Genomic DNA, 14,238 nt, shown 5'->3' with positions numbered 1-14,238 from the left:
TATTTTTTTTTAATCACATTTGCGAAGACTCTCTGGGAGGAGAACTTGAAAGCTGCGGCAGAAAGTGGCCAGCGGGATGGGATCGGTGTGTGTGAAGTGAGGAGGGCCACTGGGGAGGGGTTAATGGCCAGTGGACTTTGCTGAAATAAAGTTTTACAGTGTAAGCTTTTCCTGTGTTTTTGGAACACCCTTGTGTCTGCTCTCAGACGCTAAGGAAGTCGCCCTGCAAGCCTGTGCGGCGCGGATTCTGTTGGCTTAGGGGGTTAGAGCGCTGAGGCTGCCCAGGAGGCAGAGCTCACCCTTGCAGAAGAGCAGGAAGGACGGGCCGCCCAGCAGTGCACACACGACTTGCAGCATGGCCCCGTTGCAGGTGGACCGAGGCTTTGAGGAGGTCGGAGCGCTAGATCTTCGTGCTTTCTTTTAAATGCAAATAGAGCTGGGCGTGGTGGCGCACAGCTGTCATCCCAGCACTTGGGAGGCAAAAGCAGGAGGGTCGTCATCGTGAGTTCAAGACCCGCCTGGCCTACAAAGTGAGCTCAAGGCCAGCCTGAACTGCATAGCAGGAGCCTGTCTCAAAAAGACAAACAAAGACAAAAACAGAAAACATTAAAGGTGGATTTCATTGAAGAAAAAGTCTCTCTAAATGACCATGCAGGTTAGCCTGGGGCACTGTGTGGCTCAGTGGCCTTCTGGCTCGGGTTCGTGGCTGGGAGGAACAGGCATCAGTTTGCAGCTAGGATCTGGGGCCGTGGGTGTGGGTAAGTACAGCAGCCCCCTGCCGCACAGGAGGCCGAGGACCCGGCTCAGCGAGTGCTGGTGCTGAGTCCCGGCGGGGTCTGAGTCGGCACTTGTGTCCCATTGGCACCAGCCTAGGAGTGGGCCTGCTGAGATTCCTGCTTCACAGGGGCTGTGGAGTGGTGCAGGGCACGTAGGGTGACCGCCTCATGCTCTGCCGCATGAATGTGGGGCAACACAGGAGGCTGAGGCAGGGGGACTGCAAGTTCCAGCCCAGCTCGGGTGACTTAGTGAGATCCTGTCTCAAAAAAACCCAAAGACCAAATACAGGGGTAGGGCTGTAGCTCAGTGTGAAGGCCCTAGACTCAAGCCTCAGTACCACAGTGACAACCACCATCCGGGGGATGTCAGGTTGTGGGTTTGTTCTGGGACAGTGGCTTCGGCAACCCTGTGTGCTTTCGCTTCTCTGAGTAGGGAGGCAAACATGTTTCATTTGTCCAAGCTGCAGTTTGTGTCTGTTGCCTGTAGACTGCTCTGAACCCTCGCGGTGAGGACAGAGCTACCGTGTGGTGGCGCTTGGAAGGCTGAGGCAGGAGAGCTGTTCCAGTTCCACCTCGCGTCAGAAGGGTGGGGGATGGAGGTCTGGGGGTGAAGGCCCCGGATGCTGACACCCCGCCCTGTCTCCCGGCAGCACTTCGTGCGGTGGATGCACGGCAGCTGCATCGAGTGCCCCCCGCAGAAGGGCGAGGAGGAGGAGGTGGTCATGCTGAGCTTCCACAGCGACGTCTCCCGGAACCCGCAGGTGACGGAGCAGGCGGTGCTGATCCCGCAGAACGTGCACCGGCTGCTGGTGAGCCTCACGAAGTACCTACAGCGCTGGAAGCGCTACCGGCCGCTCTGGAAGCTGGACAAGGCCATCGTGATGGAGAAGTTCGCCTCCCGCAAGCCGCCCTGCGCCTCCTTCGACGAGAAGCTGCAGTTCTACTCGCGGATCGCCGACGACGTGCTGCGCCACCCGCTGGTCAAGGACGAGCACTGCATCCGGCTCCTGCTGGGGCCGCTGGCCACCACCATGCAGGAGACGGCCAAGTCCTGGGTGAACTCGCTGGGCCGGCTGCTCAACGACTCCGCCCGCGAGGAGCTGTACAGCCTGCAGGAGGAGATCGAGGTGCGACCTGGGCCGGTGGGCGGGCGCTGTCCATGCGCTCCCTGGGGACCGGCACTGTGACCTGCCCTGCTTCTTTCGTAGCTTTTGAACAGAAACCTCAAGAAAAGCCCCAGTACTCTTGAGGACCTCAAATTCGTCCTCGCGACGATCGCGGAGATCAGAAGTAAATCCTTAGTCATGGAGCTGAGATACAGGGATGTCCAGGAGCGCTATCGGACAATGGCGATCTATCACGTCTTCGTAAGTCAGCCTCCTGCAGGGTGGCCGGCGTGGAGCTCCGTGGGCATCCTTAGAATAACTGACCAAGCACAGACTGGATTTGAGACAGGGTCTCCCTGTGCAGTCCAGGCTGGCCTCACAGTGATCCTCCTGCTTCAGCCCTGGGTGCTGGGATTACAGGTGCGCGCCACCATATCGTCTGATGTCATTTTATCAAATAATAGATGGTGGTGCATGCCTGTAATCCCAGCACTCTGGGATTTGAGTTTGAGCCCAGCCAAGAGACATTGCCTCACTGCCTAGGGGGGGGGGGAAGACCCAGGATGTAGCTCAGTGTAAAAGTCTGGGTTCAATCTCCAGTACTACAAAAAAAATTTTTTTTGTTACAAAAAATACTTCACCCAGTATTTTCCAGTTGGTTGCAATGCCCTACCCTGGTATGAATGGAAAAGGAGTCTGGACAGCAACTCTGTCTGGAAATTTCAGGACAGAGTTGCTGGGGATTACTTGGTCTGCTTTACTTTCTTCTCTTTGGCCAGCCCTCCGATGCAGAGAGGGAGCTGGTAGACAAGATTGAGAGCATGTGGCTCAACCTCTTCAGTGACTCTGTGAACGTGGAGCATGCGCTTGGGGGCATAAAGCGAACCTTCACCGAGGTACGGTCCCTGCGCACCGCGTCCACGTCCACGGGAGACTGCAGGGGGCGCACCCGGGCTGAGTGAGTGCGACCTGCCTTCTCCAGATTACTCGCGGAGAAATAATGAACTACCGAAGGGAGATAGACGACTTTTCAAGGCGCTTTTACAGCGAAGGCCCTGGCACAGTTGGGGAAGACCTTGATAAAGGTAAGATTATTGCTAGTGGGATGGCACCCCCCCGTCATCCCAGCACTTGGGAGGCTGAGGCAGGAGGATCCTTGCGAGTTGATGCCAGCCGGGGCTACAGAGTCAGCTCAAGGCCAGCCTGAACTGCGCAGTGAGTTGTTCCTGCCCTTTAAATAGCATTGGCCAGAAGGGGACAAGATGGGAGTCCTAAAGCTTACTCTAAAGAGGTCACGGTGAATCTGTGAGCCTCAGGTACACTGAAGGCCGCCAAGGGTACTGGTAAAGCAGGTCACCAAGGAGGGCCTTGGGAAGGTGGCACCTGGCCGGGTGCCTGGCTAGTGATGCCGTGGTATGGGTGACCTGGGGGCTGGGGACAAACGCAGTGAGAATGGAAAGTGAGTCCCCAGCCGGTGACTAAGTTTCCAAAGCTGGGCAGATCGTGGAGGACGGATGACCTGGACACTGCCCTGGCTCTAAGAATTAGAGAGGATTTTCAGACTAGAGCTCTCGCACCTGGAGCCGCCTGCAGCTGCCCCTGGGCTGTGGCATGAGAGTGTGAGGCAGTCTAGATTTGTCTCTTCCTGTGGCTTAGGAAAGTATAATTTATATACATGAAATTATAATTGTTATGCTTTGTGTGTATTTGCCCCCCCAAAGCCTCATGCACTCAGTGGGGTATGGTTCTAGAGTTTGAGATTAATTCATGATCAAAGGCTTGGATTATGGGCCCGAGTACTGCTGGGATTAGGGATGTGCGTGCTGCACCCAGACTGGGGCAGATGAGGAGGGGAGAGGCTTGCCTCCGCCATTGTTGCGCTGTTCCTGCCCTTTGGCTCTTGCTGTCTCGCTGTTTTCTGCACCATGAGCTGCTGCCCTGCGCCATGTGCCGCTCTGCCTTGGAGCCAGTGGAATATGGACAGAAACCTCCACTAACTGTGAACTAAGTAAACTTTTCCTTCCTTAATTTTGGGTGTCGGATATTTTGTCTCAATACCGAGAGAAAAGTAACCAAGGCAATAATTTATAACTATAGTAGACTCTAATTATCATTTTTTTTTGTTTTTTTTTCTACAGTTTTATTGATAAACAGATAGCAATGAGACAGTTTCAAATCAAATCGGATCTAATTATCATTTATATACATGACTTACACCTTCTTATTCAGTTTTGTACACTCTGACATTCAATTAATCAATTTAATTTTGTGCACTCGGGGATTGAACCCAGGGCTTTTGCGCTGAGCTAGATTTTTAGTTTTGAGACAGGGGCTGCCTAAGTTGCTAGGTTGCTAAGGCTGGATTTAGACTTGTGATCCTCCTGCCTCAGCCCCCCAGAGCGCTGGCTTTACGGGCCTGGCCCTACCTACTCACCTACTAATGCATCCGTCTCCTAGGAGTAGAGCTGTTAAACACTTTTGAAAGGGAGATGGCAAAACATGAGAAAAACCGCCAGGAGCTGGCGAATGCGGAGAAGCTCTTTGACCTCCCCATCACGATGTACCCGCAGCTGCTCAAAGTGCAGAAGGAGATGGGCGGGCTGCGGATGATTTATGAGCTCTACGAGGGGCTGAAGGTGAGTGTCACCCAGGGGATAGGGCAGTCTGTAGGCACCGAGGACCGCAGGGCCTGGAGCTGCGCGGCCTCCTGCAGACCGCTTGAGCCAGGTGCTGCCCAGCTCGAGAACTCACTTCTGTCCTGAGCACTAGGTGAGTGCCATCTCTGCCACCAAAGCACGGGGACTGCAGGTCTAGCTGCCACCACGACGCTCAATACTTCTGTCCCCAGCGACAGGGACAAGGTCGTTCCTGGACAAGGAAGTCCAGCTTACTATGCCCAAAAGTTCTCAGAAAAGCTATTTTAAAAAAGGCTAGCATGGCGGCGCACCCTTTGACTTTTGGCACTCAGGAGACTCAGGCAGGAAGACTGCTGCAAGTTCAAGGCCAACCTACGCTGCACAGTGAGTTCAAGACCAGCCTGAGCCACATGGGGAGACCCTGTCTCAAAAACAACAGACAAAGCAACACAAAGCTATTAGGAGAAACACTGAGAACTGGAAGACAGGATTAGAGACACCAAGTATTGCCGGGTTTTTCTGGGTTTCCTCCTTGTCCAGGGAGGCGGGAAGCAGGGAGTGGTGTGGGCTAGGAGGATTTCATCAAAGGTGAAGGAAGGACAGCCACATTTGTCTGCTGGGATAGAGGAGAGGATAGGGAGGGAAGGTTTACTTTAGAGATGTCTGGGGTCTTTGAGTCCATGGGAAAGGACAGGGTCAAGGGGTAGCTTCAGGTAGGGACAGACAGGTCCATTGGCTGTCGCACAGAAAGGTACAGTGTATGCGCAAGGTGCTTTGGGGGTGAGTTTGGATTGCCTCAGTTTCCCCCATAGTGTGCACTGAGGTGAGCAGAAGCACAGAGGCACACAGGTCTACGGGAGGGGCCGACGGGCCGAGGTGAGCCAGCTGATATTGGGGATCAGGGCCTGGACTTAGCTGGGGGCCCGGGGCAAGGTTCAGCAGCTGTCAACCGTGCTGTGTCTGCTGAGGGACTGGGTGGCCAGGCTGTGGGAGCGAGGGGGTGCCAAGGCCTGGGCAGGCACGAGAGACAGGACAGAGGGGACTGAACGGGGACCCAGGAAGGGCTTCAGTGTCCAGGATTTCCAGGTTTTGCACCATACCGCCCTCTCGCGATGAGGAAGCGACTGGCGAGAGTCCCTTCCAAATCTCTACCTGAGAAGACAGAAAGGAGGAGAAATGGCACATGCAGAGGTGTCATGGCGGCACGTGTGCCCGAGGTCCACAGCCAGAACCCTGAGTGCCGCCATCCAGGGACACAACTTCCGGCTGCAGTCCGTGACCTCTGGAGGCTTTGTCAGGCCTGGGTGTGAGAAGCTGCAAGTGCAGACGAGTGTTTGCACGGAAGGGCTTTTGGGGTTCCACCTCAGGAGCATGTAACACGCAGATGCGTCCCTGTGGTCACAGAGTGGGCCTGTGTTGGGGTCTTGTCTGACAGTTTGAGGTCCTTCCCGTGTGCCTGTGGCATGCCATGGGGGTACGGATGGACGGACAGACGGACAGATGGGGCAGATCGCCGCCACCTGCGGTGCTCACCGCTGCACGCTTCCCCGCGCCCCAGGCTGCCAAGGAGGAGTGGTCGCAGACGCTGTGGGTCAACCTGAACGTGCAGCTGCTGCAGGAGGGCGTGGACGGCTACTTAAAGGCGCTCAAGAAGCTGCCCCGGGCCGTGCGCGCCCTGTCCATCGCCTACCATCTGGAGATGAAGATGAAGGCATTCAAGGACTCCATCCCTCTGCTCCTCGACCTGAAGCACGAGGCGCTGAGAGACAGGTTGGCCCTGTCCCAGCCTGGCCTGCTTGGGGCGTGAGAGGAGCCTTTACAATGTATTGGGGTCCCAGCAGAGACATGGAACTGTAGATAGATATGGCAGTGTGTCTAGAAAATTATCACCCCTTGGGCTGGCCTAGCTCAGCGGATTAAAGCGCCTGCTTAGGCAGATGCAGCAGCCGGGTTTAATCCCTGGCGTGCCCTGCCGGCCCCGCCCCCGGGGCGCACTGAGACAGTGATTGAGCCTGCGCGTGGTGGTGCGTGCCTGTAATCCCAGCTCTTGGCAGGCTGAACACAGGCAGACCATGGCGAGTCCGATCTACACAGTGAGACTCTGTAGACCCTCTACTAAAATACAAAAAGAAAAAAGAAAATTATCACCCTAGGGAACCGTGCGTGCGTGCGTGCGTGGGTGCGTGCGTGTGTGTGTGTGTGTGTGAGAGAGAGATACAGAGACGGGGAGAGAGAGAGAGAGGAAGGGAGCGAGAGAGGGAGAGAGAGGAGAGAGGAGAGAGAGAAAGACCCTAGGGACTGGACCTGGTATCTTTGCACTAAGGTGCATCGCAGTCCCTTTTAATTTTTTAAATTTTATTTTGACACAGGGCCTTGCCAAGCTGCCTAGGCTGGGTATGACTCTGAGGGCCACCCGCCTCAGTCTCCCAGAGGGCTGGACTGCAGGCGTGCGCCACTATACCTGGCTGAGAAAGTCTCTCAAGTGCCCATGTGCCCTGGACAGCTCTGTGTCCCTGTTTGTCCCTCAGGCTCAGGGATGTTGGCTCTCAGCCCATCTGTGTCACTGTCCTCACTGGCTGGCTGGCTTTGTAGGTGTCACTGTTCTAAGCTGTGAAACTCAAAGTTTTCTAGCAGCACGTACCAGCTCTGTGACCCTGTAACTTAGGTTTCCTCAAGCCTTTCCATGATGTTAGTCAGGATCTCTCTCTCTGTCTCCCTCCCTTCTTCCCTTCCAACTTCCCTCCCTCCCTCTTTTCCTCCTTTCCTTCCATTCCTCCATTCTTGTTAGTAGCCCAGGCTGGCCTTGAACTCTCAGTGATCCTCCTGCCTCAGCCTCCCAAGTGCTGGGATTATAGGCTGCACTACCATGCCCAGCTAGTTTTATCTTTTCCTTAAATGAATGCATTCTGAATAGAAACGCCCATCACCAGTATAAGCAAAAAACCCAGACGCACTTGCCAGAAATAGGATTTTTTTTTTTTTTTTTTTTTTTGGTACTTTAGGGAAGGGTCTACAGGGTATTCAGGGTCTCACTATGAGATCTGACTCCTAGTGATCTGCCTGTTTGCAGCCTCCCAAGAGCTGGGATTATGGGCATGTGCTACTATGGCCAGTCTCAATTGCCATCTCAGCTCACCTTGGGGATGGGACACTGCAGGCCCAGGGATCAAACCCTGGCCCCAGTGCCTGCTTGCAGGTGCTTTAATCTGCTGAGCTATTTGGCCAGTCCTAAACATTTTACTTTTTTTTGGTAGTACTGGGGATTGAACTCAGGACCCTGTGCTTGCCAGACAGTTTATTCTACTGAGCTATCTCTCTGGCCCCCAGAAATAGGAATTACAAAAGTAAAATTACTTTTTTTTGGAGACAGGGTCCTGCTATGTACCTCAGGCTGGCAGGTGTGCACCACTATGCCTGGCCAAAAATAAAAATAATTTGAAAAAATTAGCTCAAAACTGCTGCCTGTCCTGTAGGAGGCCTAGCCTCTAGGAGGTGTTGGGCACATAGTGTGCCCAGCCTAGAACTCACCTTAGAAGAAGCAGGAGGCCTGGAGGGGGACAGATGGAGTCCCCTTGTCCAGGATGAGCCCATGTTGTCTGATGTCTGTGGGTCCTTAGCCTGTGACCAGAGTCACATACCCAATTCTTGTCAGTCCTGGGTGGGCCAGGATTACAGAGGCTGAGGGAGCAGCGATTGTTCTCTCTGACTGCTTCAGGGTCCTTCTGGGCTGGGGCCCACCATTCTGCCGTCCCACGCTGTGGCCCGCAGCCTCCCTGATGTCCACCCCACATCATGGGAGTCAGAGGCAGGCAAACCCGCGGGCCAGCTAGGGTCGGTGGAGGGAGGTGGGGCTGGGCCAGTCCAAGCTGGTCCTGGCAGTGAGGTCAGGACTGTGAGCAGGGCCTCCTGCCTGAGGCAGCACCCCCTTTTTTTTTTTTTAGTATTTGGTACAGGGGCTCTCCTCCTCTTTCAGCCTCCCCAGCTCTGGAATTACAGGCATGTGCCACCACACCCAGTCTGAGTGGCTGGTTCAGCATGCCCAGGGGCAGGGCCATCCGAGTCAAACGCAGCATGCGGGTCTGCGCTTGCCTAAGCAGGTGCTCAGTCCACTGAGCTGTCTCGTTGGCCCAGAGGTGGCCCTTCTTAGGTCCTCTGGCACACTGCATTTTGTTCCCATAGTACTCAGAGCCGTCTAAGTGCAGGGGCTGAGGTGTAGCCTGGTGATTGGCGCCTGCCCTGGGCTCCATCCCCAGTCCTGAGGGAACCAATGCCACACAACAATTTGCAGCCACAGTGGGGCGAGGTGCCAGGCTGCGTGTGCTCTCAAGGGCTGTGAGAACGCCATCCGGTGCCACCTTGCAGTACGTGGCCCCCTGGGGCGACGCAGGCATCCGGGATTGGGAACAGCGGGACCCACTCACCGGGCTCTCCTGGGCACGACGGTGCATGGCCAGCTGTGCCCGCAGGAAGGCTATTCAATGTGGATGTGCTCCTAGGCACTGGAAGGAGCTCATGGAGAAGACGGGCGTCTTTTTTGAAATGACTGATACGTTCACGCTGGAGAACATGTTTGCCATGGAGCTCCACAAGCACACGGACATCCTCAATGAGATCGTCACCGCCGCCGTGAAGGAAGTTGCCATCGAGAAGGTGCGAGGGGCCGCTTCCTTCCCAAAGGGGTTTTCCTGCCTCACTTGGGTTTTCACCTTCCTGACTATAGCTGCGCTCTCCCTTGTTCGCTGTAGAATAGTGGATGTTCCCGGCCAGAATGAAAGAAAGAAGCAGGTCGCTCACCCTCTCACCGCGTGCAGAGCTGTAACCGGCAGGCGCTGTGCCGCTGAGCCGCGTCCCCGGCCCAGCCGTTTACTAACACTTGATAGAGGTCCTTCCTGACACAGAGAAAAGCATGCGCACACCTGTACACGTGCATGTGCACGCCTCTGTGCACGCACACTACGCATGCGCAGCACACCAACCCACGCACGCACACACCCAGACTTTCGCACACCGCAGCTCAGTTATGCGCATGCTCACACACCTCCGGGGGACAAGGTGTGGCCCAAAGCATAGTGAATGTTGAAATTAAAAAAAGCATATTACAGTAAGAGACATGGTGCCCGGAACACTGCTCCGAGGCCTCCGCCTCGCTTTGAGCACACTCGCCTGGTCGCTCCTGCCCTTTCTGACGTCCTCTTTGCCAAGTGTCTGTTGCTCACTCCGCTGTCAGGGCTGCCTCAGGGCCCAGAACGGATTCAGAAGCAGAACGTTGGCCTTCCGTGGTCACTGTGGCTTTAGGGGGGAACCGGAAGTCACACAGGGCCAGATCTGGTAAATGGGGGGGGACGGGGACACACAGTTCCCGCTCTTCTGAGCCACCGCTCACTCACTATCTGAGGCACGCGGTGAAGGCAGGAAGGAGGGTCCAGAGCTGCTTGGAAAGTGGCAAGAAGGATGGGGTGAACGTGTTTGCAGCAGGGGCGGGATTTGGAAGGGCAGCCACGGCCCTGTGTCGTTTGTTACTGCAATCAAGTTTTGAAATGTAGGGCTGGGAGATAGCTCAGCACCGTAAGCGCCTACCTGGCATGCACCAGGTCCCAGGTTTGATTCTCAGTATCGAAAAAAAAAAAAAAGGAAAGATAAACATTTACTGTATATTTCCATCATGGCTCATATATACCCTCATGTATGTGGACATATGCCTACTGTACATATGTTCACAGATTGCTGTATATACCTGGACACACAGTGTCCACATACACATGTACACACTTGCATGTAGCATGCACGTCTGCGCAGGCATACACAGATGCACATGCCGAGGTACTTATCCACAGATACGGCATTTGGGGAATGGCACTGTCCTCATATGACCTTCTCCTCAGCAGTAGAAGATACCCAGAGGACCCGGAAGCACGTGGGCCCTGGCCACCCCACCGAGGCCCACGTTTGGTGTCTCTGTGTTCACCACCCTACCGAGTGGAGCTGCTTGGGAACTGGGCGAGACCATCCGTGTTACACGCTTTACACACTTCTCCAGCACGTAGCTGTCCCCATGGTAGCAGGGACTGTTGTGGCCTGGAAGAGCCTGGACTCTTCCCATGCCTGACTGCCACCATGGGCCATGGTCCCCTCCTGCCCTGCAGGCCGTGAAGGAGATCCTGGACACGTGGGAGGCCATGAAGTTCTCGGTGGTGAAGTACTACAAGGGCACGCAGGAGCGGGGCTACATCCTGGGCTCTGTGGACGACATCGTCCAGTGTCTGGATGACAATGTGGTCAACCTGCAGAGCATCTCGGGCAGCAGATTCGTGGGGCCATTTCTGCAGACCGTGCACAAGTGGGAGAAGACGCTGTCGCTCATTGGGGAGGTCATCGAGGTGGGACAGGGGTGGGGCATAACAGCCTCTCTCCAGCTCCTCTGTCATGATTTATTTTGGGGGACAGATGAGTGTGTGATTGGAGTTTGGGGCACTACTGGGATGGAACCAAAGGCCTTACCCCAGAGCCACATCCCCAGCCCTTTCTTATATTTTTTCTTTTGAGACAGCGTCTCACTAAGTCACTGTGTGGCCCAGGCTGGGCTGGAACTTGTGCTTCTCCTGCCTCAGCCTCCCAGAGTGTCAGGATGACAGATATGCGCCACCACACCAGACTTTGATCTGCGTTTTTATTTCAGTGGATGCCTTTTTAATTTCCAGGGTGACTGTCTTTCATTCAGTGTGTCCCTCTTCTTCAGTCCTACCCTGTTCTCGTTGCGAGGATGCATTTGTTTCCTTTACAAACTGAAAACGGTGAACATGCTTCAACTCCTTTTTGGCTCTCTCTGGACTTTCCACTGTGTCGGGCAAGAACTCGTTCCTTTTCTGGGTCTGTGGTCAGTCCTTGCGGTAGTGGCTTTTTTCTGTGTGATTTTCACTTCTTACCAGGTCATCAGTACCATTTTGTTTTGCTTTTGGGGATTGTCTGTCTGTCTGTCTGTGCTGCCTCACCTCGCTGTGTGCTTTTGGGGATTGTCTGTCTGTCTGTCTGTCTGTCTGTCTGTCTGTCTGTGCTGCCTCGCCTCGCTGTGTGCTTTTGGGGATTGTCTGTCTGTCTGTCTGTCTGTCTGTCTGTCTGTCTGTGCTGCCTCGCCTCGCTGTGTGCTTTTGTGGTCCCTGCTGTCTGGCCTGCCCCTCGCGTCCCGCACTTGGCGGCCTGGGGCCTTTTCCTTCATGGGTGACTCGGGTCCAGAGCTCTCAGCGCCACCCAGGCTGCTCCTGCTTGGGGTGACGGGCTCCTTCCCCCAAGGGTCCCTCATCACCTTGTTCCTGGTACTGGGCGACAAAGGCCCAGGGTCCATCCTGGTTCCCCGGCCAGGGATGGGATCACGGCCTGGCCGTCCGTCCCTCCCACCTGAGCTTCCTTGACTTGCTAGCTGCTTTATCTGTGGTGTGTATATGCGGGAGCCCTTGTATAGGCCACAGCAGTGACTTCTGTTTATTGTTTACAACTTTTAAATTAATTTTGAAACAAAAACACAAGGGCTGATCACAGCACAGGAAATGAAGCACCCGAGGGTGAATGCTTAGTGACATTTAGTACGCTGGCAGAGTGTGCCCGCTACCTCTGCCTGGTTTCAGAACATTCTCATAGCCTTGAGAAAGCCCCAGGCCCATTGAACAGTCATCTCTACCCCCAATTCCCTGGCCACACCACTACTTTCTGTCTCTCTGGGTTTTCCTCTCTGGAGATTTCATGTAAGTGGAGCCAGACACTATGTGTTTTTTGTGCCTAGCATAAGATTTTCAAGGTTCATCCATGTTGTAGCCTATGGGGCTCCATTCTTTTTCATGGCTGAGTAATATTCCCCAGTGTGGACAGTCAGCATTTGTTTGGCTGTGTGTTTGAGTCTCTCTTGCCAGTTTTTTTTTTGGGGGGGGTCAGACTGAGACAGAGAGCTTATGAGCATGTGGCACTTGGCTGTTCTGGCACTGCCTGCCCTTGAGGCCTGAGGGTCACTGGGCTCCATGCTCTGCTCCTAACTAGGACTCTCTTCCTTGGCCTGGGCTGGCACGGAGAGTTTACTTTTCCTCTTCCTCCTCCTCCTCCTCCTCCTCCTCCTCCTTTTGCACACTGGGGGTTGAACCCAGGGCTGTCACACTGAGCTACATCTGCATCCCTTTGGATTTTTAAATTTTAAGGCAGGCTCTTGCTGAGTCAGTAAGTTGTCCAGGCTGGGCTTGAGCTTGGTGATCCTCCTGCCTCAGCCTCCTCAAGTGCTAGGATTGTAGGTGGGCGCCACCACGCTCGGCTTATTTTTGCTGTGTGTGTGTGTGTGTGTGTGTGTGTGTGTGTGTGTGCGCGTTTGCTTTTGAGTGCAACTGTGTATCTTAAAATATTTTGTCATGCTTTCTCCAGCATTTCTGCGCAGTGCTGCCCCTCGCCCCTCCCCCCCAGGGCACAATGTGCTCCAGGTTACTTTGACGGTTCCCCAAACCGCAGCTAGAACTGAGGTCTGGACACCCCGTTATTTCCCATAGTCTTCGCCACAATGAAAAGTGACCTATAAGTTATGTGCAGTAAGAGATTAACACAGGCAGAAGAAAACAGGGCAACTGGAACAATATGCTGTAATGAAAGCTACAGGGATGTAATCTCTCAGAATCTCTCATGGTGCTGCATTTTTGGAGTATTCTTGGCCTTGGGGAGCAGAAGTCACGGGAAAGGACCCAGGGCTCGGGGACCTGCTGGTTGGGGTGTGGGTACCGGCTGTGTGTTTGCTCAGTGTGCTGGCTGGCGTGGCACCGCCCCACGTGGGGGTCCCCACCGACAGGCACTGTTCCCGCAGAGCTGGATGCTGGTGCAGAGGAAGTGGATGTACCTGGAGAGCATCTTCATCGGGGGCGACATCCGGTCGCAGCTCCCTGACGAGGCCAAGAAGTTTGACAACATCGACAGGGTGTTCCGAAGGGCAAGTGACTCGGACGGGAGGGAGGCGCTCACTTTCCATGCGCCTGGACGCTTCCTCCTTTCGGGGCATCTGCATTTTGTCAGTCATGATATGTGTTCTTCATCGGTTTTGTAAAAATTTCTTTCTGACCCTTAGCTGTTGGCCCACGACAGTGATGCACTTTGTGCTTATTTTTATTATAAAAGTGATATCTGCTTAAGGATAGGGATCTTTTTTCTCTTCGTTTTTTTTTTTTTTTTCTTTTTTCTTTTTGTTTTTGATATAAAGTCTTGCTCAGGCTGGCCTTCAATTTACTCCATAACCCAGGCTGGCCTCACACTCGCAGCAGTCCTCCTGCCTCAGCCTCCGGAGTGCTGGGATGACATGTGGGCGCTGTCACATCCAGCTAAGAATTTTAGAAAGTGTAGAAAAATAGAACAAATGCATATGACAGTGCAACTTTTTAATGCTCATTTTCATAAGGAAAGTAACAGTTGTTTGTTTAAAATGTTGAAAGGAGAAGATATACCACCGTGTACCGGCCGGTGTCCCTCCGCCAGTGACCAGCCCCCTCTCTCCCTGCGCAGATCATGGGCGAGACCCTGAAGGACCCGGTGATCAAGAGGTGCTGTGAGGCCCCCAACCGCCTGGCCGACCTGCAGCACGTGGCCGAGGGGCTGGAGAAGAGCCAGAAGAGCCTCAACGACTACCTGGACTCCAAGCGCAACGCCTTCCCGCGCTTCTTCTTCATCTCCGACGACGAGCTGCTCAGCATCCTGGGCAGCAGCGAC

At 54.4% G+C, this 14,238-nt stretch overlaps 1 protein-coding gene across 1 annotated transcript in view; it reads left to right on the top strand.

The window, feature by feature from the left end:
- Dnah10 (dynein axonemal heavy chain 10) overlaps positions 1-14,238 on the top strand; it is a 101,345-nt gene that overhangs the window by 31,162 nt on the left and 55,945 nt on the right. Inside the window, exons 19-28 of the mRNA XM_023720665.1 lie at positions 1,427-1,903; positions 1,985-2,143; positions 2,662-2,778; positions 2,865-2,967; positions 4,340-4,518; positions 6,077-6,288; positions 9,015-9,168; positions 10,662-10,895; positions 13,346-13,468; positions 14,035-14,233. Coding sequence (XP_023576433.1) covers positions 1,427-1,903; positions 1,985-2,143; positions 2,662-2,778; positions 2,865-2,967; positions 4,340-4,518; positions 6,077-6,288; positions 9,015-9,168; positions 10,662-10,895; positions 13,346-13,468; positions 14,035-14,233 — 1,957 coding nt within the window. The remainder of the gene's footprint in view (positions 1-1,426; positions 1,904-1,984; positions 2,144-2,661; positions 2,779-2,864; positions 2,968-4,339; positions 4,519-6,076; positions 6,289-9,014; positions 9,169-10,661; positions 10,896-13,345; positions 13,469-14,034; positions 14,234-14,238) is intronic.

This window comes from Octodon degus, unplaced genomic scaffold (genome assembly GCF_000260255.1).
Source record: "Octodon degus isolate 3935 unplaced genomic scaffold, OctDeg1.0 scaffold00076, whole genome shotgun sequence".
NCBI classification, from domain to species: domain Eukaryota; kingdom Metazoa; phylum Chordata; class Mammalia; order Rodentia; family Octodontidae; genus Octodon; species Octodon degus.
This window is presented reverse-complemented; position numbering and strand designations above follow the sequence as displayed.